The 25,321-nt window shown below is 50.6% G+C and overlaps 1 protein-coding gene and 1 long non-coding RNA gene across 2 annotated transcripts; both read right to left on the reverse strand.

Annotated features, from left to right (window-relative positions):
- Positions 1–1,000: 1,000 nt before the first annotated feature.
- Positions 1,001–7,833, reverse strand: LOC119701530. Its single transcript, XR_005257085.1, has 5 exons — positions 7,681–7,833; positions 7,086–7,319; positions 5,988–6,079; positions 4,706–4,822; positions 1,001–3,474 (listed from the first exon to the last, which is right to left on the reverse strand). It is a non-coding gene; the product is annotated as an uncharacterized LOC119701530 (long non-coding RNA).
- Positions 7,834–11,515: 3,682 nt separating this feature from the next.
- On the reverse strand, positions 11,516–25,119 carry CDHR5 (cadherin related family member 5). Its single transcript, XM_038139625.1, has 14 exons — positions 24,897–25,119; positions 24,532–24,707; positions 23,509–23,559; positions 23,082–23,174; positions 22,857–22,955; positions 21,599–21,709; positions 21,068–21,244; positions 20,629–20,719; positions 19,358–19,455; positions 18,826–19,032; positions 18,186–18,302; positions 17,618–17,690; positions 15,486–15,646; positions 11,516–14,622 (listed from the first exon to the last, which is right to left on the reverse strand). Exons 1-14 carry the CDS (start codon positions 24,973–24,975, stop codon positions 14,035–14,037), a joined length of 2,121 nt encoding a protein of 706 aa, XP_037995553.1. The 5' UTR covers positions 24,976–25,119; the 3' UTR covers positions 11,516–14,034.
- Between the last annotated feature and the right edge of the window lie 202 nt (positions 25,120–25,321).

Consider the following 25,321-nt stretch of genomic DNA (forward strand, 5'->3'; position numbering starts at 1 on the left):
TCCTGCGGGTGAGCGCTCACTGCCCAAAATCTCGCTGGGGGCTGAGCCCGGGGCTGCTCCTCGGGCCCAGAGCTGCCCGGAGCCCCCGGGGACCCCTGCTCCCTGCCAGGAACGTTCCCGGTGCTCCCTCCGGGTGTCCCAGCTGGCCGGGAACGCGGGGCGGGAGGAGGCCGGGCCCCAGGGAGGGAAGCAGCCCCTCTTGCCCTCGGTACCCGCAGGGGAGGAGCCGTGCCTCAGTGTCCCGCCCGGGGCAGGCAGCGCCCAGCGCATCCCGGGGACGGGCGCTGGGATGCCCGGGCAGCGCTGGCACGGACACGGATCGAGGGCTGCCCGCGGCTCCTGGGCCAGGGGCTGCTCTGAACGGGCCCCCGGCACTGCTGCAGCCCGGCCAGAGCCCGCTGACACCCCAAAACCACCCCAGGGAACAGCTGCCATTGCCCGGGAGCGCCGGCACGCTGCCTTTGCACAGGAGCTCAGACAGCAATGCCCGGTGCCCACCTCCTGGAGCTCCCACACACCCAGCAGGTGTGTCCCAGCCACCCCAGTGCCTTCCCTTCCAGCCTGGGGACATCCTCCAGCAGCAGCAGAGTGAAAGCCAAGGGAGTTTCCCTCAGGGAAATTCAATCCCAAGCAATGCCCTCGGAGATGCCTCAAAACAAAAGGTCAGAGTGAGATGAAGTGTTGTTGGGATGAAGGTTGGAGTTTTTCAGGGAGCCAGCTGGAGCTGCAGAGCTGATGGGAAGCTTGCACAGGTGGGTCACGCTGCAGGTGCCCTGAAGGCAGGGATGTGCATCCCTTTCCTCAGGGAAAAGAGCTCCCAGAGGCCACTCCCGAGGCTCTGGATGAGCTCAGCTTCTGCAGGGAGAGATGTCCTCCCCTGGGCACGGGGGCAGCCTCAGCACGGCCGGGAGCGCGGCCGGCCACGCCTGCTGCTGCTGGAAAACATCGGCTGGAGCCGAGCTCAGGGCTGGAGCCCGCTGAACTCCAGGGAACTCTGTCAGGTGTCCCCAGGGACGTGGGTGGGGCTGGGGATGAATGATAGCAAAGGGTTATAAACAGCAAATGCCATGGAACAGCAACCTGTCCTTGTCCTGAGCCCTCTGAGCTCCCCTGGAGCCTCTGCTGGCTCCTGGCACAGCTGCTGTTCCATAGGCAGCTCTGTGTGGGAATATCCGTGCTGCACGAGGCACTGTGAGGTTATTCCAGCAGGGAATTCTGGGCTCCAGCTCTGATTCATCTAAACAGCAAAGCTGAACCCCAAATCTGGGCACCACACAGGGAACAATCTTTGTGCTGCCCTGTCAGCCAAAGCCCTGGGCTGGGAAATGTCAGCAGCCAAATGTGTGGAATTCTCTAAATGCCAGCATCCCCCGAAGGGACAATCCAGTCACCTCCATTTGCTCCCAGTGTCCATTCTGTTCCCCACGGGTGCCCTGGTGACACCGGGGGGTCCTCTGCCCACAGGGCCTTTCTCCTGCCCCTCTCCAGCCCGAGGCCTCTTCCCCCTTCCTGCCAGGAAAGGAGGACACAGTGAGTTCCGAGTTCACCTCAGAACAGTCCTTCCCTCACCTTGAGATTACCTGAGACTTCCCCCCAAAGTTTCCCTGTCTGTCCCCTTCTGATTTCCTCACTTCTACAAGAAAGCATTCTTTCTCTAATCTGGGGATTACCACCAGCCTTATTCCCATTATTTTCCCTACCTGTCCACTCCTCATTTCCCCATTTCCACCTCAATATTTTCATTCTTCACCCTACAGATGCTTTCAGTTTTTACCCCTCAGTAATTTCCCTCCCTGTCCATAACTGATTACCTCAGTTTACCCCATCGAGTGCATCCTCTCTGCTACAGATCACCTCAGATTTTACCCCTGAAACTTTCCCTACCTCTCCACCACTGAGTACCTCATTTTGATCTCAAAACACTCATTTTCTACCATGGAGATTCCCTCAGGTTTTATCCCCAGATTTACCAACCTGTCCACAGCAATTGCCTCAGTTTACCTCAGGATGTTCCTGCTCTCTCCTAGAGATTACCTCACATTTTATCCCCCCAATTTTCCCTCCCTGCCCAGCACTGATTACCTCCTTTTCACCTCAAAATATCCATTCTTTCCTCTACAGATTAACTCAGGTTTTTTTAACAAAATGTCCATTTTGTCCCCTGTTTACCAACTGGATTTTAAAACCCAAACCACACAGGTTATGTCTCTTACCCCAAATGCTCGTTCTGTCCCCTGCAAATTATGTCAGACTTTTTCCCAAAACCCCTTATAGTTCCTACAGAATTACCTCAGAGTTTGCCCCCAAACTCTACCTAATGCTGACTTCTGATCCCTTCATTTCTACCCCAATATGTTCATTCTCTGCCCTACAGATCTTCCCAAGTTTTGCCCCCAAAATTTCCTTGCCTACCCCCAGTGACTGCCTCAGTTTATGTCAGTGTTCACTCTCTCCCTCGAGATTTACTCCAGTTTTACTCCCAAAATTTTCCTTACCTGTCCACAACTTATTACCTCATTTTTACCTAAAAATACTCATTCTCAGCCTTAAGATTATTTCAAGTTTTATCCCCCAAAATTCCCCTACCTGTCCACTATTGATTCCTTCATTTCCCTTCACTTTATTTTCTACTGTGTAGCTTCTCTCAAGATTTAACCCCCCCAAATAGTCTGTTTGCTATACTGATGATCTCATTTTTACCTCAAAATGGTCATTCTCTGCCCTACAGATTATTTAATATTATTTTTGCCCCCCAAAATTTCCCCATCTGCCCACAACTGGTTACCTCAGTATGTTCATGCTCTCCCCTAGAGATGATCTCAGATTTATCCCCCACATTTTCCCTACATGCTCAGTACTCATCACCTCATTTTTTCCCTCAAAGTGTTCCTTCTCTACTCTTGAGTTTTTGTCAAGCTTTGCCTCCAAAATTTTCCTTGCCTGCTACTGAATACCTCATTTTTACTCCAATATATTCGCCCTGTCCCCTACAGATTACATTGAGTTTTACCCCCCCAAATTTTCCTTCCTGTACAATATTAACTCTTTTCTACTCCAAAAATTTGCATTCTCTCCCTTAAACTTCACCTCAGCTTTTCCCTCAAAATGCCACCTCGCTTCCCTTGACATCCCCTCACGTTTTCCTACACAAACAGTTCTTGTGTCCCCTCTCAGCTGCCCCAGGTGTTCAGCCAAAAATGTCACCTCTGTCCCCTCTGAGTTATCCCAGGTTTTCCCAGTTAGGAGCTGCAAGGAATTCAGGCAGGGCAAATGACAGCAGGGCACAGCTGTAAACTCAAAGGCAGAAAGAGAAGATCTACCAGCAAAGGGGAAAGGTTTCAGAAAACATTTCTGCAATGAATAATTAATAATTATTTCCAATTCCCCAGTGAGAAGAACATGAACTCACAACCATTAAGGCCTGGCAGTTCCTGCAGTGAGAGCTCAGTGCACATCCAAGAGGCAATTCCAGCTCTGAAAGAAAGGAAGAAGAAAAAGGCGATTTCTTCTCTTTCAAAGTTATTTCAAGTTCCCAGACCCAAACCAAGCTTTGCCCTTGATTTTGGCTGGGTGAATCCTGAGCAGTGGGCACAGGTGCTGTCATTGATGCTGGTGGCAGTGATGCTTTCTGGGGCAATCAGCTGCTTCCCAAAGCCCACTGCCTGCCCCATGCCTGCTCTGCACAGGAGAAAACCTCTTCCATGAAGGGATTTTGCTCCATCCCATCCCATCTGCCCAGGCTGTTCCATGAGGATGCTGCCAGGCTGGGGCAGCACAGGCAGACACAGCTCTCAGCTCTCTCTGCTCCAAACACAGCTCTGGGCTCCTTTGCAAACTCCTCTGCTGTGAGCTTTTCTCCAGGAGAACTCGAGGAATGGCTCCTGGCAGGGGGAGATTCAGTTACCACACAGGGCAGGAAAGGATAAATATTCCTGAGAGAGCCTTTGGGATCTGCTGGGCTGAACTGGGAAGGGGACATTCATTCCCTGCAGTGCCAACACACAGCAGCCTCCAACACAGAGCACAGACTGTCAGCTGGGGTCTGGAAGCACCACCTGGACAAACCTCATTGTTATCCTTCTTTCCAGGGGCTTCTGCAATCCAACCCTGAAGCCGAGAAGCCCAAAAGCTCTGGAGCCTGTCTGCTCTGGAACAAAAGGATACTGCCAGGGGTGAGGCACATTCCCAGCAAACACCCCCAGCTCGGCACAGAGGCGCCGCTGGAGCTCGTGGTGGGGCTGGGAAGGGCTGCCAGGGGGACACAGCCCCCAGCTGGGGTGGCAGCGGCAGTGACAGCAGCAAAGTGCCACGGTCTGATGGCACAGCAGAGAGACCAAGGCCAGCAGTGGCCACGGGAGCTGCAGGTTTGATTCTGCTCCCTGCGCTGCCACAGCCTGGCAGGAAACCCCCAGGGGGAACAGGAACTCTCAGGGGGCACAAAATGCAGCACCTGTGACCCTGATCCTGCCTGAACCCAGGTGTGGGGCCAGCCCCCAAGGGAAACACTGACCTGCCCTGGATCAGTGCCAGGCACTGCCCCAGTTCCCAGCTCCCCCCTGCTCCCAGGGCTGCCACCACATTCCTGACAAGGTGACAAAGGCCCTTGGGACAGGGGTCTCAGGACTGCAGGGGCCAGGGCAGGGACAGCCTGACACCAGGGCAGATCCCTCTGGGTTTGTGACACTGAGGACAGCTGGGGACTCACCCCACACCACGGGCAGGACCAGGGGCCCTCCAGTGCAGGCCGGAGCCCATTGGGTTTGGCTGCTCAAACACCAAAGCTCTGGGCAAAGATGGGATGAGTTAAGTGGCTTTTCCTGTCCTGAAAGAGAGGAGAAAATGGAAATTAGGTCACTCTGGAAGTCAGAGGCTCCTGGCTTTCCTACTGGTGCTCTGATTGCTGACTCCATAAAAAATGAAAGGTGGCACCAAATACAAGTGCCCCTTGTCACCATTTTATTCCCTATTTTAATACATAAAAAGGATGCCCATTTTTAGTTATCACATTATTTGCCTAATTTTAACAGAACCATTTTCATTCCAGGCCCCACCTGTGAGTTCCTGAATCCTTTGCCATTGGACTTTGGACAAAGGAAGAGAAGGATCTGTTCCACAGGGGTGTCATCCAAGGGAACAGCCCCTGTGCCAGCCCCAGCCTGGGCTGAGCACGCTGCCTCGCTCCCCCATTCTGCACCCTGGCCCCAGCCCAGCCTGAGTTTTCCCCCTTTTCCATGCCTAGAGACAGGAAATTGTCCTGGTCAGGGTGTAAGACCTTAACCTGCACATTGATCTGGGGGGCTGTGACTGCATTCCAGCGGGGAATTCATGGTGCTACAAAGAAAAACTATTCCAGAGAGCAGCACGACAAGGTTGGGAGCTACTGCTTCACCACACGGTGTCAGCAACAGAGAGAGAACACAAAATGTGCATCCAAAACCAAGGATCAAATTATTCCTTCTGCTTTTAGTGGGACCAGGGCTAATGCTGCCCTGGAGTGACAAAGAACTTCTCCCTCAGGCCTCAGAGACCCCTCAAAAAGCCAAAGTGCAGCAGGGAAGGAAGGAAAGGAATCTCTGCCTCACCTCCTGGGCTCTGGGAATGTGTCTGGAGCCAAAAGCACCTTCCCAGGCTGGAGGGGCTTTCCAAAAGCACCACCTCTGGTTCACATCCTGCTGCCTTTCCCCTCCCTTGGGAAAGGAAAGACTTCATCCAGAGCCTGGAGAAGGAGGAAACCAGGAGGCCCAGCCCATGGACTGCTCAGATGAGCCATGGAGGGGCACAGAAGTTGTGCAGGGATTTCTGCCCCAGGGGTCCCATTCCTTCAAACCCAGTGCAAACGCACTAAAATGACCTTTCCACAAACACCTCCTAAGGCACATCAGAATCCATGTAAGAAAATGTGATCAAACCCTTTGTTCCATTGGCCCCATGCCCCAGATTCCACTGGGACAGACAAGTCCCTCTCCCTGGAAGGCAGCATCTCTTACCTGGACCTGTGCCTTCCCCAGCCTTTGGTGGCCGCTGTCTCCTTCCTCCCACACCTCCTCATCTTCCTCTCGCCAGGCTTGGCTTCCTCATCCTGCAGAGCGAGCACAGGGACAGTCCCAGCCTGCTCCTGCCAGCCTGGGCAGCAGGGACGGACCGGTGGCACCCTCTGGATGTCACCCCCGTGCCTGGCACCATCCCCGCTCCTGGCCCGTTCCCGTCCCTGCCCTGGCAGCTCCTTGGAAGGGGATTTAAACCACAAACGTTTGCTCTGCTGGGGCTGGGACAGCAGAGACTCCCCCGGGGCAGCAGGCAAAGCTCCTGCTCCCACATCCTCTGCCCCCCACAGCCCTGCTGGGGCTGCACGGAGCAAAGGAAACGCCTCAGCTCCTGCTGGAAATTCCCTCCTGTGCCCAAAACCCACAGAAATCGGGGCTGCTCCATCCCTGGAAGTGTCCAAGGCCAGGCTGGATGGGCTTGGAGCACCCTGGGCTCTGGATGGAATGGCAGGGGATGGAATGAGATGATCCTTAAGGTCCCTTCCCACTGAAACCATTTTGGGATCCCATGATCTCTCCATGCATTTATTTTGCACCATTTCCTCTCAAATTTAAATTCTCCAATTTAGTTTGTTAAAGAAATAATTTTAAAATTACTCCTGGAGTTAAAATGGGAGCATGAAACATCCAAGAATCATTCCTACACCCATCAAATCATTATTAACTGGCAGCCTATTCCCTCGTCTCTGTGTTTGCTTTCTTGGAAAACCTTATGATCCCAGAGTCTCTCGGAGAGGTGTGCTGGGATTAGTGGAAGGTTTGCTCTGTCAGAGAGCCAGGGGGGTTCACCACACTTGTTCCTCTGCCTCTTTATCCTTTAGTCAGCTTTCCCCAGAATGGTGTTGTGGGAGAAGTTTGGAATTACTAGAAATGGATCAGGTTCACATTTTTTCCCCACTGCTTCCCAATTACTTCCAAACTTTTGGAATTACCCTCAAATGACACCTAGGAAACAACTGTGAAAACATCAATCAGAGGAACGTCCTGAAAAGAGAAAACCACATCCAGCAGCAGCCAAAACAATCCCATTGCTGCTCTTACCTGCCAGAGCTCCACACAGCCACTGCCATCCCACGAGGATGAGGAGGCAGTTTTGGCCGTGTTCTTTGCCGTGCGGTGGGACACAGACTCCAGAGAGTTTCGTCGTCCCTTCCAAATTCACCCCACGAGTCCACGGTATGAGCGGGCCCGGCCCCGTGTGGGGGCTCCAGGGACAGCGGGGGCGCCGCGCTCCGGCCCGCGGGGCTTTATTCTGCGGCGCCCCGAGCCCCGCGGCTGCGGGGGAAACAGGGAGAGAGACGGAGGATGGGGGCAGGAGATGGGGTAGGGAGCGGGGCAGGGGTGGGTGAGGGAGCTGGATGATGGACAGAAGAGAGGTAGAGGGGCAAGAGAGGGGAGCCGGGCTGGGGAGTGGGGTGGGGAGAGGGGCGAAAAGAGTGTGGGGGGCCGGGGATGTGCAGGGGAGCAGGGAGAGAGGGTGCAGAAGGCTGGCGAAGGGGGAGAGGAAGGGCGGGGTGCGAGGGAGAAAGGAACTGGAGGGGTAGGAAAGCGGAGATAAGGGGGAGACGAAGGAGGAGGATAAGGGCAGGAGAAAGAGGGGGGAAAGGAGAGGGGTACAGGACGTGGGGGGCCTCACCGGGGCCCCGCAGGGAGAGCCCGGCCCGGCCGCAGCCTCTCCGAGCTCTGAGGGAGCAAATGGCACCGGAGGCGATTTCCAGGGGTTAAATCACCTCGGGCCCGCCCCGCGCACCTGAGCCGGGCCCGGCCCCGCCCGGCCCCGCCCCCGAGCCCCGGCCCCGGTCCCGCCCTGCCCGGGCCGCGGCGGCGCCATCGCTGCCGGCCCCGCCCCTCTCCCCTGGGCCGGGCCGGGGCTGCGAGCGGCACCGGGACCGCGGCCTCGGCTCCGGGTGCTCCGGGCGGTGCCGCCTCTCCGCCGCCGGGCGGGCTGCGGGTCCCGGCCCCGCAGGACAGACGCGGGATTGGGGCTGGGATGGGGACCGGGATCGCCGCGGGCAGGACAAGCCTCTCCTGGATGGGCGCGGGGCCGAGCCCGGCGCTGCCGCTCCTGCTCCGGCTGCGGCCCCGCCGCGGTCCCCGGATCCCCCGAATCCCCCAGGTCCCCGCAGCGCCAGGGCAAATTTTTTTGAGTTTTTTGTCCAGCGAGGGCAGAGAATTGTCATGGAGAAGCCCCACAGCTAAAGGATATGGGGTCTGGGTTGGGGAGGGGGAGGTCTGCATTAAAACGCATTGAGAAAAATCCATCCGCGGAACAGCTCATTTCCTCTCCCGGACTGGCTTCTGTGCGATCGGCTGCGACTCCAGCTGTTCGCATGGGATTTCCAGCCTGTGGGACTCCAGTGAAATGCCAGGGGCTGAGCACGAGAGAACATAACGGGAAATCTCTCTGGATCAGGCAGTGTCCCAAAGGTCTGGCAGCGCCTAACATTCCTGGCTGGAATTTGGGGATCCCAGCACAGCCCCTCCATCGTGTCCTGTGAACTGGCACTGCCCAGCATTCCTGGCCAGGAGTTGGGGGTTCCGGCACAGCTCCCCCAGCACATCCCGCTGCTTCCTCAAGTCCCTTTAACCAGGATCCTTTTTTGGGGTGGGAGCACCCAAACCCAGCAGAATTGGCTTTAACCAGTTTTGGGGGATCTCCCCTCTCCCCTCCTCACCCAATTCCTGCTGCCAAAACCCAGCCTGAGGCTCAGCTCCCCATCCCCTCACTGTCTCCAGGGAATTGCACTTGGATTTCCCAATCCAGCAGGGCAGCCACGCTGCTCTCCTCACCGTGTATCTTAACTGGAGTAATTGCTTAAGAAATAATTCAAATAAATCCAAAGAATGAAGAGACAATAAAGAAGAACTGCCAGCTCCAAGCAAGGGGTGCTCAAGCCCCTTCTCAATGATCTGCTTTAATTAACCAATGCAAATGAACCAATTAGGATCACATCAACACATTATTCTTTTTAATCAAGTTCTAGAGAAATATTGCAGAACAGAAAAGGATCCTTTTAACCCCAAAACTCTTCTAGGAGATCCACAGGGCAGGGCTGCGCTGCACCCCCAAACTGAGGAGAACTGGGAGAAAAGACAAAGCCAGACTGAGATTCCTGGGAGATTGGTGCAGCTGCTGGCAGCCAGAGCAATCCTTGGTCTGAACACACACCTGTGAATCCCAGGAACCTGGGACATCATCAATATCCTCAGGAGCCTTTTTATTAAAAGCAGATTTCCACAGAGGATTAACAGAATACAGAAAATTAAACAGAAATGCAAAGGAACAGCTGCCCCAGCCCAGCAGGCTGCAGCATCCAAAAGAAAATGAACAGAAAGATGATGGATTGGGACCATCGCCAATGCCAAATCCCTGGTGTGGAACATCCCTCTGCTTTGGTTTATCAATCGCCGCTTCTTAGTGGACAAACCCTTCAGCTTTGCTCCAAGTCAAGTTCCCAGCTGTGGCCACCAAGATTCTGCTGCACCGTGTCCACGGCGGGATGCAGGGAAGGGAACACGCAGGGTATGGTGCTCTGGGAATGTTGCTGAGGAAGCTCAGGGCCCTCACCTGTGCCTGCAGCCCGAGGAGATCTCCCAGCAGCTGCGGCTGAGCTCGGCGCGTCCCGGCGCTTCCCGCGCTGACGGGCCACAGCTTCCTGCGCCCGCTGCCTTGGGAAGCATCCCTAAGGTGCCAGCGGGAAAGGAGCCTCTTACAGACCCAGAGTCTTGGGATTCAGGGGACGAAAAGGAGTTTTCAGTCTTTAGCATCTCCCACTCCGTCGGCATTGATTGCAAACATGGCTTCAGCCTCGGGCAGGCACGGAGAGTCGTAGATTTTACAGATCCTGGTCTCGCCTCGGCCTTTCCGCAGGTACAGCCTGACAGGGACAGGGAAGGAAACAGGTCAGGATGGACATCCTAGTCCCAGAAACTCATCCTAATCCAAGATGTAATCCAGGAGTAAACAGAGCTGTAGGAATTGCATTGCCAGAGATGTTAATTTGAACTGAGGGTCCAGAGTGGCGCTGAGCTGAAGCACAGGCTGGGCCTGCCATGGACAGGGACAGACTGGAAACCACAGAAGTAAAAGCTGCTTGGCCAATTCCATAAAGCATTCCCAGCCCGGGCTCCTGGGATATGACCATCTCTTGTCTCACCTGGTGGTGGAAGCATGAGCGATGATCTCCCCTTCAGTGGGTTTTTGGGGTCTGCAGTGACACGTTAGCTGCCTGCTGCTATTGGGAACATGATCAGTAACAGGGATATTTCTCATAAAGATATCTGGATGAGCAAAGAGGGATGTTTTGTTTCTTCACAACTGCCCTTAACTCACAGACTCTGCCTGTGACTCATGAAGCTTTTGTAAGCGTGGGAGAGACAAACTGTGACCATGGTGTTGATGGGTGGTTGTTTCTCCATCACATGGGCAAGAAACTCCTGCGGGACCTAGAAGGGATACATGGCCTTGTATCTCCCTAAGAAATCTGTTACTTTTACACCTGAACAGTTAGGATACTTATCCTGCTATAAAACCCATAACACCTTCATAAAAATGTATAAATCCAAGCAGAACACAAGCACAATATGTTGTCTTACATGTTTCAGCTATTCCATTAAGGCTCATCATACAAGTGTTTGTCTCAACTTACACAAATCAAGGGGAAACCCGACACTCTCATCTCTGTCCTTCATTACAGCAACCTCTCTGAGCAAAAAGGAGTACAATTTCTGTCCTGGTATAACTACTGGGTCATTTCTGCAGCCTCAGTTGTTGTTACAGCTCAAAATTTGTTCAGTGGAATTTGATGGTGAACTGCTGTCATCATTGATTGGATAAAATATGTATTTATAAAAAGGAAAGGCCATAATTTGCTTAAAACCCCTCTGATGGAGTTGATCCTGTTTCTTTAAAATTCCATTTACTGCTTATGTCAGCTTTATTTCCATGAGGACTCAGCAACCAAATCATGAAAAAATATATCGTAGAAACTGGAATAAAATCTAATTTACTTTCTTTTTTTGAAGGAAAAATAATCCCTTTTGGAGCTAAGGCTGCTCAGTATTTAAGGGGAATCAAGTTAAAACAAGTCTTTTATCTCTGACTATCATTTGGAAGTTTACAGATGCTAGATCATTCTGCCATCCTACATACAAAGGGTCTCCAGTTCTCTTCCATCCCTTCAAAACTAAACCAAGTGTCCTCCCCACTCTGGCAAGCCATGTGCCAGAAGCATTTTTCTCTCAGAAGCAAAAAAAAAAGCAAAAGGATGCATTTGCTGTCAGTTATGCCAATGACACTTGATGAAATCCGTGAGGTTCTTCAGTTCTAAATAAATACAGAATTTGAGCAGAAATTAATTTTCAGACACCTGGGAATTCAGTCTGTTTCTGTTACTTCCTGCAGGTAAAATGTCTGTATTTACTTGATTTTTCCAATTCGCTGCTTGCACCTGCTGGTTTCAATTCAGCTTTAGAGTTTCCCCTGGCAGCTGAGAGGCTTCTTTACTTCTAGAGGCTAAAATGAAGGTGAAACAGGCACATTCCAGGTCTGTGTTACATCAGGAGAGGGTGCTCGAGGCTGGCAAGCCGTGAGGATCCTCTCCCTTGGCATCCGTGCCACTCCCAGCTGTAAAACATCAAATCCTCACTTACCACAGCCACGCTGAAACTGCTCTTTCTCCCCGTGCAGATTTGCTGACCAGCTTTTTAGAGCCCTGCATTGCAAGTGTTAAAAAAGTATCATTCTAAGCTGGTACAGAAATAAAAACAGAGTCTGACTGGGGATGGGGTGAAAGAGATTTCTTACATCTACCTGTAGAGTTAAACTTCCAAAAGCACTTGAATATCTTGGGAGTGTAAGGATGAGACCTTCAAGGTATGTAGATATTTATTTGCCATCAAAAAACACTTAAGCTGATCCACTTTTCTAAAAACATTTCTACCAGTACATTTTTCTTTCTCATGCACATATTTATAAATGAACATGACTGTTGTACAAGGATGCAAAAACTCTGTCACCCTCCCCAGCCTCAGCAGACAAACCAACCCATACAGATGGAGTGCAAGCTCACATGGACTTGAACTTAAAAGGTTAAATTTTCTTCTTGTTCCTTACACATTTTTCTTAATTTCTTTCCAAAAAGACAGGAGTCGAGAACACGGGATCTGGAGGCTTTAACAGGCAACAGCTGGAAGCAGCTGAGCTCTGCCAAGTTTTATTGTTGTATTTTGCTTCTTCTCCTCACAACAACCACCACTTCCACTTCCACAATATTTACCAAACATCATCTCCTTTGAAATTAAACACCCATAACCCTGAAAAACACCAAACCCTGCGGCTGTGTGCACTGGTGAGACCTGGGAGAAAACAAAGACTGGTTTGATGGGACCAGTCCCATTCCAAGAGCATGGGAAGCACACTGGTGAGGAGAAGGAAAGCACCAAGAGCTGAACACAGATTGCAGTCGTAGGGAGCTCATAAATCAGTGTGCCAGCAGCACTCCAGAGTACCCAGCAGCAGAGGGAAGGCAGACAGACAGCAGAGCACTGACAGCAATGGACCACACACAGCACAGCCACCAAGGAAACAGCAGAGAAGCACTCCAGCTTCTCCCCACATCAGCAACCCTCCCACGAGCAGCGTCAGCACGGGGGGCAGGCTCGACCTCAGCCTTGCTGGTGGCCAGAGGTATTGGGTTAGGAGTGAGCAGCTGCCAGAGAGTTCTCATAATCCTGTGGAAAATGCTTCCTGGAGATATCCCAAAGCTCCTGGAGGGATTCTTTATATGGCAAACACTGGCTGCACTCCCCACCCTCCACTACCACACTGTAATTCCCGGGCAAACAGCTTTGCTGCGGGAAGCAGGAAAGCTTCCCAGGTCCTGGGCTTGATCTGCAACACAAACACAGCTCCCGAAGTCCAAGAGGCCAGGGCAGCATTCCTCAGAGACAGGAGAGCAGGAGTGAGCATGGGAACACTGGGACAGGGACATGTATGGCCCAAGAGGATAAAAGCCTCCCTGGGAATCACATGTGCTCTGATGTTCCTGCAGATCCCAGCAGTCACTCTTTTGTTTCTTTCTCCAGGAGCAGCATAAATCTTGTGCTGATGATCAGAAGATGCAAATCCACATCAGAAGATGCAAATGCTCTCAGCTGGTGGAAACCAGCCCAGCTTTTGGCTGCCAGCTGGGGAAGAGATTGTTTGATGGGAGATGCAAATCTAGACAAGAACATCAAATATTTCCTTCCCTCTGCTGGCTGGAAGCAGAGTGCTGACTTGGCACTTGAAGACAATATCTCAGGAGCTCTTTGGCTGACAGATAGCAGATAGACAGCCAAAGTACTGCACAATCAGTGGGTTTATGACACAGAAAATTGATGACAAAGTCCTTCATGTGATCAGTCCGTGTTTACCCGTGACAAAGGAAACAGCAGGTCCTGAGCATGGAACCTCCTGGCTGGCAGGACAAGGGCCTGGTGGCACATTCCAGATGTTTGTGCTGGGAGAACAGAGCAGAGCCAAGCCTTGAAGTCTGCTCCTGCGTAGTCACAGGAGCACCTGCAGGCTCAGAGGGAGTTGCTGACATCCTGCTGCACCACCCTAAAGGGAAGAGCCAAACAACACCGGAGTGTGCGACTTGACTGCTCCTGAGAGCTGGGCTCCCTGCGGCCAGGCCAGGCCAGCTGCAGCTCTGCTGTACCTGCAGCCAGTTCAGGAAAGGCGATGCCAAGGGACCCAGGGGGAACAGGCAGGAAGGTGGAAAGATGAAACGCTTCACCCTGAAAATCCCAAGTGATATTCCAAGGTCTCACTAAAGGGTTTAATTAGCTGTAATGTCTTCTGGCCTTATTTGCTGCATTCAGACAAGCAGGACAGATAACCTCATCCTTCTGCATTCCAGTTTTCCCCCCTGAGCAGAAAGATAGGCTTCATGTCAGCAAAGAAGCTGAGATTGTCCCATTTTTGTGGGTATGTACCCAATTTCCTTTATATCTCACTGTCATCTGTCCCTGCACCTGTGTGAGACATGTTGACTGTCACCTCTGCTGCTGGGAGGGATGAGCTCTCTGGGGAAAAGGACACTCCCAGCCCTCGGTGGTGACCATCTGTGTCAGAACCTTCTTCCTCCTCTTCCTCATTCTTCTGCAGATCTTGGTCACTGTCATCATCATCATCATTATCATCTGCTGCATTGTCCTCAATCACTTCAACCCTCTCTCCAGCCTCGGGGTCCACATCAGTCTTAAACCACACAGCTTTGTAGCCATCATCTCCCACGTGCCTGTCTGTTTTGAGGATTGATTTCACTTCTTTCTCCTGCCCAGCCTCTTCTTCCTTTTCTTCCTCTTCCTCTTCCTGGTCCAAGATGCCAGTGGAAGCTGTGGAGTCCTTTGGGAGACTCTCAGTTTCCTCTGCACTGGAGAAGTGTGATGCAAGTGCTGGCTGCTCTGGCACAGGAGTCTCTGCCTGGACACTGCTGGTTTCTGATGTCTCATGCTGCTTGGTGCTCACAGCTGGCTGTTCATCTTCCTGGTAATATTTGTTCTGGTGACCCCCAGAGATGTCCTTGGAAAGCTACAGGAGGAGAGACACATTGTGACTGTAGTGACAGGAAAAGAAATGGGAGGCAGGAGGGAAGGGGTGACAGCAGTGACTGAGCTCCTGCTCAAGAAAGTTCAGCTTGGTTTGCAGTTTCACCTATTTGAAGCCAGGGAAAGCTGCAAATCCCTGGAAGAGACATTTTAAAATTGGCTCCATTTCTGGAGTTTTCTCAGATAAGTGGGCCTGTTCTCCAGGAGGGCTGAGCACCAGCACCACACACGTGGTGCTTTGTACCCACCCCATTCTGCAGTGGGATTTCCCTCTCTCAGGGTGAAGGACTTTTGTTACCCACCTGAGCTTTGTGCTCTGCTCTCAGGTCTAGGCTCCTGGCAGGCCCACCCTGTGGCACAGACCAACATCTGGTCAGACAAACCACACCCTAAACGTGCAGTGACCAATCTGCCAGGGACCTGAGAGGCCCAAAATTAAATAGCTCAGGGGCAGACAAGTGTCTGCCCAGGTTTTGGGGTCAGATATGAAGGGACTCTCCTCTCCTTTGACTATGGAGGATGGACAGTGGTTTATACCTCAGACAGGTGTTTTTCAGAGACCCTCCCTGATGTGTGCCACTTTTATCCTAGATTTTGTGCTCCGTGGAGCTGTGGTGCTCTCTTTACCATGTCTGCTCATCATCCACCACACAGCTCCAGCCTCAGGGGCAGAAAGAACAGCAGCAAACACCACCAAAGTGGTGCTACCTCTGCAGACTTTGTCTTGGTAGTGATTCACCACCTTCACACAAATGTGTGGTACTTGGGCAGCCCATCCATACTTCAAAGCTTCCTCAGATCCCACTTTCTAACTCTTAGGAGTTCAGGTACAAACAAGGCACTTACCTTTTTCTTCACCAGGAACTTGAAAGGTTTTCTGTCCCATCTACTGGATTTCCATACCAGCACTCCAAGCAAGACTAAGGCAATTAACAGCAGTGCTGCTAAAGTGCCCCCTAAGATAGCCATGTCCTGAGCAGAGTACATCTTGTCAGAGGGGGTTACAGCTGTGAGGAAAACAAACCAGTGTTACAAAGCCTCAAACTGGCAGGCAGCATTTTCCAACAAAACCCTTCACTGTGGGAGAAGCTCCAATCAATTTTTGAAAGGCAAGGAAGCATCCTGTGCTTCAGAATATGACAGTCATATGTCTGATACCACAGAAATCTTTTTTTTCTGTCCTAAAAGCAGAGGGCTTCTTTTTAATTACAGAGAATATTGTCATTTCCAATAAATTCCATGAAGTGGAAATAGTAGCCATTTACAGGACAGTGACTTTTACCCTGTGATTTAACTAAGTTAATAAATACCTGACTGCATCAGGCAAGCAGATGCTACATGGAGTCAAGTTATTTAGTTCTTTGACTTTCCCACTTCACCCTTTTACATCAGAATGCAAAAATGAAGTTTGATGTGTGTATGTGTGTGAAAATGCAAAGATTCCTTTCATCTGGAACATCCTCTCCAATACAGATGAGCGCCACAGAATAAGAAACAAAAAACCAGAATAGGAAAGAGGAAAAGCATTAGAAAGTCCCCAGGACAAGAAAACCTTTCTTGCCCTTTTGTAGCTGTAGCAATATTGCCCAGTCTGCTCAGGAGCAGCTTGTGCTTCCAGCCAGTGGTCAGTGTCAGGTGTATGTACAGAGATTGACACCAGAGTGGAAAGACAGTGGCATTCTCAGCTTTGCTTGCTTGCTGCTGGTTGTGGTGATGGGTTTCTTTAAGTTTTGCAGTTTCCCTTTGTAGTGCAAGTGGCTCTCATTAATGATTAATGAAACAAGGTTTTGTTCTGCTGACATGTTTATTATAATGGAATTGGAGTATTCCCTCTGCATTTGATTCCACCCTCAGTTTATCATTAACCCCTTGGCAAGGATTTAGGACTTCAGGGAATTTTTGCTGCTTAATCCTGTCTCCTGGGGAGCTGCAGCCTACAGAGAGTCCCAGAGCTGTGTAATTCTGTATATTCAACAGCACCATTGCTTGGTGTGGCTTAAGCAGCAAGGGCAAAATTTCAAAGTTGCCCAGAAGTGCTGGCACGTGCTTGGAGAATTTGTAACTCTGTGAGCTCACACATGGGCTAGTTTTCTGCTGGGCTGTGCCCTTAAATGGGGATTCAGTGGTTTTTAGCTGTCAAGTGGCACTGCCTTTAGGGAGTCCAACTTTACACCCAGGAACCCACTTGTTTTTGTCACCCCACTATGGTGGGGATCAGAGGGTGAGGTGATGGAACTTCAATCACACATCGTCGTGAAGAATCCAGTGGAATCTGGGCATTGTCTGCCTATCCTGAGATAAAAATTCATTGCTGTTGGTTCAGCTTAACTCAGAGCGTAAGAAGTTTCATGAACTTCAATCCTAATTTATTTATAAGACCAATATCAGAGTCATTTCTCAGCAGTATGGAAGTGTGAGCTGTTTTCACATTGACAAGGTTGAACAGTAGCCAGAGGGTTGTGTATGAAGCCTCATGTCTCTCTTATTACTCATGGGCTGTTTCTCCTGTAAGACCATAAAATTCTGGTGTAAAAGACTCTGACCTGTCCTCCCCTAAGTAGAAAAGCCTTGGCTCATGGGCAAGCCTGGCTTTGGGGTGTGCCAGCTGCCCTCTGCTCTGTCTCAGACAGGCAAGAACGCGGCAGTTTTCTCTGTGTGTGGCTGAAAAAGAGCAATGATGTACCGAGGTCTCCTTTGCCATGAGAAGACACCCTGGGTTATTTCCCAGCACGAACCAATCCCAGATTTAGCATTGGAACAACAAGAAAAGACACTCCAATACACAGCACCACTAAGGAGGCTTTTCAAGGCATGTGGTGACTCTGCTGTGAGAATGTTGTTGGGGTGTTTTCTCAGTAGGGTTGGGGTTGGCCTCAGCCCTGGCCCACAGACTTCAGCAGGTGACCCATCATGGCCAGTTTGCCACAGAAATAGAAAAGACTCCCCAGAGTAAAACACAGAGACCCTCCCCAGCCTACCTGTGGCAAGAACGACCTCCACCACAATTATGGTGCTTGCCTCCTGCAGGCTCAACACATCTTTTCCAACAGCCTGTGGGAACATGGGAAAGAGATGGCTTAGGGACTTCCCGATCTCCAGCTCATTCTCAAGGTCCGTGGGGGGCCCTTGTACCTTGTCCCTGTCATCACCACAGCTGTTCACTGTGTCTGGACAGCCTGGTCACAGGGGAACAAGAGCTCTGAAGATGAGTGGAGTGGATGAGCTGCAGCACGTCCCTGCTCTGTGTTCAGCTCCCAGCACAGTGCAGAGCACACGTTCTGGGGCAGTGTGGGGCAGGAGCAGCAGGTGTTGGCATCTCTCTGTGCCTGCCCATGGAGCCCCAGCAGTGCTGGGCCAGGCTGGTTCAGACAGCCCCCCAGGACATGGCACAGTGCCAGGCAGGCCTTAGGCAGGCGTGTGGACAAAGGGAACATCCAGCTTCTTACAAGTCCGAAGTTATTGACTGCTTCTTTGACCCAAGCAAAAAGAGGATTTGGATTCCTCCTTCTTTCCACACCTCTGACAAAATACCCAAGAAAACCTTACCTGGATGGTCACGGTTCCTGGGGACTCCAGCACCTTGTTGGTCAGGATGAGCCCATCCCTGGTTGCGATGAAATCAGTGCTGTTTTTGAGATAGTACTCAATGTTGGGGTTGACTTTCTGAAAGGCCAGAGAGTGGGTGATCAAACCACACTGTGCTTCACATGCATCTTCCCAACAACCCCTTGGCAGGATCTGTCCAAAACACCTGAGGTACGAGCAGGTGTGGAGAGTAATAAATAAACCTGGGCTGAGCAGGTGAGAAAGGCTGAACTCAACTGCGTTCACCCTCTTGTTCAGAGGCCAAGAGTATATAAAAAAAACATTAAAAAGAAAGTCCCAAGTCTTAATCCAGCTTGTGTTGGCAACTTTAGTACTTGCCTAAGCAAAACACACCTATGCAAGTGATGTGTGTGGGACTGGCTTTGGAAGAGGGGAGTCCTTGGAAGAGGGGAGCAGCTTCTCCCCATTACATCACACCCTAAGTGGTTCTGGTATCTGTGCAATTTCCAAGGGAATATAACATGGAACACTAAAGGACAACATGTGTTTGCCTATCCTCTCCTCCCCTCCCTCGTGTCTCCTGATCCTGCTTTAAGCCTGAAGCAGTGAGACAGAACACAGAGCACTTTCAGTTTCTTACATCAGGGAAATCCTGGTCCGTTGCTGTTATCACCAGGGGGGTGGAAGGATCTCCAGCTTGGTAGACGAAGCTTCTCAGGGGCAGCCCAACAAACACTGTCCCATTGTAGACCCTCTTCTCGAAGTAGGGTGGAAAGTTGCTTTTATTGATGACCTTGATCTCTACAGTGGCTACAGAGTATTTCCTGACATTGCTGACCTGGGTGGCCTGGAGAGAGAGAGAGAGAGATGCCAGACTTCTGCCCCTGATGAGACATGAAAGGACAGGCTCGATCTGAAGCCTTCATCAATTCAGGAGAACGTGCCCAGGGTGAATTTCCTTCTCTGTCACCACCCACACCTGAGGGGAAACTCTCAACTGCTGCAGGAGCTTTGCTTGTGGGTTGGTGCAGGACATAGGTCAAACACTGGGCCCTTCAGAAGAAAGGGAGTAACCAAGTTATTTTTGAGGTCACTGACTCCTGTCACAGCCAGGCTGCTGCTTCCTGGAAATCCAGCTGTGCTGGGTGGTTGGCTGTAATGTCATCACTTACCATAACTTGCAACAGAAAGGAATCTGGGGTAGTCACTATTTTGTTCATGGTTAGATTCCCTGTGTCTGCATCCACTGAGAACACTTCATTTGTATTCCCTAGAGAAAATGCAAAGACCATTCAGCCATCAGATTCCTTCATAAAGTGACCTGGAGCTCACAGGCTCCTTCTTCCACATCTTACTGAAAATACCCTCAAGGAATTTTCCTTGGGTAAATACCATTTACCCAAGTTAAAATGCTGTTTTCCTTGCCTGCCTGGCTGCTCCAAAGACTGGGAGTGATGGCCAGGCATGCAGAGGGACCCATTAGATATGTGTGAACCAAATTAAATGAGGCAGAACAACAAAGCTTTGCATTTCCAGGACCTAGGCCCACAGATTGTCAGTCTAAAGTGTGATGAATGCCCAGAGCCTCTGGTGCAATTTGAGGACTGAAAATCTCCATCCAGTTGCCAGTCTGCTCTGGGAATGCTTATTTCTCTCTGCTGGTTACAAAGGGAGTCTAGACACAAACCTTGTATTTATGTACAGGTAGAAATCAGATTCCTACATCTGTGGGGGAATCATAAAAGCACCTATGTTGGATGCATGTTGTAAGATAAACAGAATTTTTAGTTATCTTCCTCACCCTGAGACACTGTGGGCTCTCTGTTGACAAGGATCTGAGTCACTGACTGTGGGGAGGGAGGTAACACTCCATCCAAATGCCAGTGGAATTTAATGTTCTTTAATGCATTTGGTATCAGGAGGATATTCACAACTGTGCTGCCACGAGGCATAATAGGTAAAGGGAGAGGAGCTTCACTTGACCAAGATGACCTTTGCCTTGATTCTTTTGGAATCAAGACTAGAACAGGGCAGATGAGAAAGTGACAATGTGCTGGGGAATAAAAACATAATTCTGGGCAATGAATAGAAATTAGGCTGATAGTGTGGGAATTTTAGGTACAGCTCAAAGACTGCATGAAAGTAGCATGATCAGATTGACAAAATCACAGCTAAAAGCTTAAACATAAAACATGTCTCATCTCACAAAAAAACCAAAATCTTTTTGAAACATATTTCATTGAGATCGGTTTGTGGGACTGTAATTAATTTTTTTTCTTCCTTTCTGTACAGTCTGTTTCTTCTACTTAATCAACAGTGTTCTGTGGCTCTAGTTATACTTCTGTGGCAGGAACAGAGGGGCAAATCCCAGGCCCTCCCTCTTGGCAGGTACCACAGGAGACATGAGCAGTGTTCCTTGTGGAAGGTGACGAGGTCTACTCACCCCCAACAATTCTGTACACGATCCTGTCGCTGATGGTGTAGTCAGGGTCCACAGCATAGATGGGTCCTGGCTCCAGGAGGAGCGGGTCTGGCTGCAACAGCAAGGCAAACAATCACACACCACAAGGCAGGACCAGAGCAGCAACTGGAGCTCTCCCAGCCCACAGCAGATCCCATGGCTCTGCCTGGACAGAATGGGATTTATTGCCGGGAGGTGCCTGTGACAGGGTGGAGGTGAGACAGCCTTGGGCTGGTGTTCCAGCTCTTGCCTCTCCTGTGATGTGCTGTAGGAGCAGAGATAAGCAGTGCTGCTTGGGGTGGGGGATGATGAAGGCTCCCTGTTCTGCTGAATCATCTGCATTATACTGGAGACATGGAAGTGATTCAGTGCTTCCCACTGGGAACAGCCCCAGGGGCGCTGTCTGAGGCCTCCTGCTCACCGACATCTCGGAGATGTTGACCCTGCCGGAGTAGGGGCTGCTGATGCAGACGCTGGCGTCGTTGTGGAGCCGGGTGCAGGGCAGGAACCAGGGTGCCCGGGTGTCACTCTGCTTGATGGTGATGGTTATTGTTGCAGTGGCCATGTTGGTGGCCTCGGGGCTGGTCACAGGCCTGTCCTGCCCCCAAGGCAAAGCACAATCATGAGACACAAGTTTCCCTGCCACAACGAGGGCCCATCTGCCAAAAGCAGTGGACTGGGGCCCTTTAGCAATTGTCACTCTATTCTGTTTCATTAGGAATTTATGTGAGAGTAGCTCAAGCAGTAGGTTATCTCGTTCTGCTGACAAAAGTGAGCTGACTGCAGGTCTGTCACTGGAACTATGGAGAGGGAAAGGCTGCTCTGAATGCCCCCCTCCTCCTCCCAGGCCCCACCCTCCCTCCTGTTATCCCAGAGATGTCCCATCCAGACTCATCCTTCAGGTGAGAGGGACCATGCAAACAAGGCATTCTGCTCTTCCCAAACCACTTACCCTCGCATACAAGAGCAACGTTGTCGAATTAAATTTGTCGTAGTCCAATGCTCTTTGTAAATAAATTTCCGGGTTATTCACTCCCCTTATGGCAAAATAACCATCTGCGTTCTGGCAAGGGAAAAGGGAAAATTCTATAGCAGGCCCAATTACAGACACATTCCAAATCCTGCTCATTGCTGTCTTTGTCATCCCAATTGGACCTTTAATCCTGGGGACCTGGATGAGGGGCACTGTGGGAATGTCTGATCTCTTAATTTTTGGTACTGCACACTGGAGTTGCTTGGCTTGTCAGAAAGGTTTGTTCTTGTGAATTTCCTCTCCCAGACCTCCAGCTTTGACTACCCACCTGCTCAGCAGCTTCTGGATTAAATCTGTCACCTCATTTATTTCCTATATTTAGCAAGTTGCCAACAATCCTTGATTTTGGGTCCCTAATAGCCAACAATCTCACTTCCATGCACAAAAAAGGTCAAAGATGGCTCAACCTTTGAGAGCTGGCAGGATCACCTGCCTTAGCCTACCTAATACAGCGGGACTGAAAGAAACTGTAAAGCCAAGTTGAAGTATCATGCGTTGCATTTTACTCTATAACCTTTTGCACTTGCTTTGCTTCTCCTTTAATCTTATGCCTCTGAATTTGTAAATCCCTCTGGATTTACACCAATGTGAATGCAAAGTCTGATCCCAGAGGTGAAAAACTGGTGGTTTCTGTCCACAGAAACCTCATTTCCCTGGGGATATAGAGGTAACAGAGGCACTGTCTGCTCTCTCCACAACACTTTTCAAAAATGCAAACATACATTTGGCTTTTGTCTTGAATTTCCTTTTGATTTTAGTTTACAGCCAGCTCTTGCACTCTTGCTCTTGCTCTCTTGCACTCTAGGCTGGCATTGATTTAACTGTGTGCACAATCCGTTTCCTGTGCTGCTGTTGGCAGCTAGGGCAAGGACTGCTTTTCCCATCAGACTCAGTGCAATTCTGAGCTCCCTGAGGTGCAAAGGTCTCAACAAAACTTCCCTGAGTCACTATGGCTTTAAACAGTCTAGATGAATGTTTAATCTGTACAGTGCATTAGAAGTGTGAGCCATAAGAGAATTCAGTACCTGCAGGATCGATGGCTCTGTTCTGCAAACCAAATCAATGTTTGAGTTTTGTAAAAGTTGAGCGAGCTAAATGCAGTGACCTTCTCCTCAAAGCTGGGGCTCTTCTGAATCCAGCTTCTCCAGAGCTACTGTTTGTCCCCAGAGCTGCTCACCTGCACTGTGGTAGTGAGTTCATAGTAGATGGTGTCCAGGTCAGCATCAGTAGCAGTTACTTCTCCACGGGCTACAATGGCTGTGTCCACTTCTGTATCCTGAACAAACACATTGTTGTAGTTATTGCCTGTGTGAAATGGATTGAAGTCCTCTCCCTGCTGACCCTTCCTCAGCCCCACAGCACTCGGTGAGCAGTGCTCTCTTCCCTTCCCAAAACCCCTTACCTCTGGGACATTCCTGGTGATGTTTGGCTGTGGAAACATGGGGCGGTTATCGTTCTCGTTCAGAATGGTGACCAGGATTTCCAAGGAATCGCTCTGCAGAACGGCCAAATCAAAGAATCAAAGACAGAAATAGACTGTTAGGGCTGAACCTGCTTTGCAGAGTGACCAGAGGGGATGGTGTAAGGATGGGGGCTGGGTGGGGCTGGGGTTTGCAGCCAGCCCACATCCCGGGGCAGGACTGTGGGCTTGCTGCCACCTCCTCCCCACTGGCAGAGCCGTGGCACTCTCTGTGGCTATGAGAGCAGCGTGTCTGTCCACAAAGAGAAGGACATCTGCCCATCCCAGTGTGAGGATTAGGAAGAGCAAAGGGAAGCAGGTGCTGCCTGCAGCGCCTTGTCCCAGGGCTCAGCTGTGGGAGAGCACTCACCTGCCCAGCAGGGCCCTTGCAGGTCAGGTACAGCAGCAGCATGGGGTCTTCCTGCATGAAAAACAAACCCCCTCACTGTAGAAACAGCCCAAGAGTACCACCTCTGGCTAAAGCAAATGAGCCAAATTCATGCTTTGCTGAATCAGAAATGCTGCTGGGCTTTATCTTATTTTCAGGTGCATCTAACTTTTCCTTTCTTTCCTTAATGCTGGGATCTTGCTTATGGTGATATCAAAGCAGCCCCATCTTCCAGGTGCTCTCCCTGCAATTCCTGTAGGATGTTGGCAGAGCTAATCTGCCATTCTCTCTTACCTCAGGTGAATTCAAACAGATTTCTTTAAAAATTGAATAAATCAGAAGCATTCCATGCAGCAAGTATAGTGGCACCTGCGGGGTGTTAACTCAGGTTGTTGCTCTTCACTCAAGTAAAACTGGGTTTCTGTATTGAAAGGGAACTTGAGGATGCCTGTGGCTGTACACAGAGCACTCCAGGGAGCTTAAGATAATGTAGCAGCCACCTAAGTGAACACAATGACCTTTTATACTGCCTTTCTGCTTCACACAAGATGACAGAATCCCAGAAGGATTTGGGTTGGAAAGGACCTTAAAGCTCACCTCATTCCAACCCTCTGCCAAGGGCAGGGACACCTTTCACTACCCCAGGCTGCTCCAAGCCCCATCCATCCTAGCCTTGGACACTTCCAGGGATGGAACAGCCACAGCTTCTCTGGGAAACCTGTGCCAGACCCTCAGCACCCTTACAGGGAAGAGTTTCTTCCCAGTATCCCATCTAACGCTGCCCTCTGGCAGTTTGCAGTCACTTCCCCTTATCCTGTCATTCTAAACCCTTTAAAATGGTCTCTCTCCATCTTTTTTTTAGGCTCCCAAACTCACACAACTGAAATCACTTATTTCCTCTAGAAACAGGTTAAGAATCCCTGGAAGCCCAAGACTGCAGATTGAAACTCATGGCATCCCAGTGTTATCCATCCCATCCTTACAGCCTGCCAGCTAAAGGCTTACCTCATAGTCCACACACTTTGTCAGCTGCAGCTCGGAGCCCTCGATGGTGAAGAACTGGCCATCGGGGAAACTGGGATCAATTGTTACGGTGTAACCTGGCTGCACTTGGATGGTAGTCGCCACATAAGGACACTTATTTTCAGGAATGATTGGGTTGTTGTTACTGACAGAACATCCTGGAAAAACACATAAATGAGATGCAAACTTGCCCAAGGATTCACATGGTGAAGGAGCAGGGTGAGAGCTGTGGTCACAAGCTGTGGAGCACAGGGGTCTTGGAGCGTAGCAACCTCCCACCTGTAACAGGGCCACCCCCTCCCATGGGAGACACTCCTCAAAGACATGGACCTCGTGAAAGAGCTTACCTGGTTCCTGTGCTGAAATCTGTGCCAAGAGGGGCAGCAGGAAGAGTGCAGACATGAGAAGCCAGTGAGGAATAGCCATGGTGAGCTGCCAGTTGCTGAAAAATCCCTTTTTCCAGCTAAGCTGATCTCCCTGTTCTGCCCTGTGCCCTTGTTTGCACTCACCACTTTATGGCATCAAGAAACACCAGCTGGTCGTGGATTGCCGTGGTTCAACCTTTGTCTCTTATGCCCCATTGGATGACTTATTGAAGGATTTACCAGTCATGGAACACGATGACACATAAATCCTCGCTGCTTCTTTTTTTTCTCTGGATCTTTCCTGTCCTAAACTCTCTGTGGCAACAAGGATAAATTTGAAGCAGTTCAGAACTCAGAGCCAAGCCCTTGCCCAGCTGAGCATGAAGGACAAGGGCTGGTACTTGGGA

This window comes from Motacilla alba, chromosome 5 (assembly GCF_015832195.1).
Source record: "Motacilla alba alba isolate MOTALB_02 chromosome 5, Motacilla_alba_V1.0_pri, whole genome shotgun sequence".
Taxonomy (NCBI): domain Eukaryota; kingdom Metazoa; phylum Chordata; class Aves; order Passeriformes; family Motacillidae; genus Motacilla; species Motacilla alba.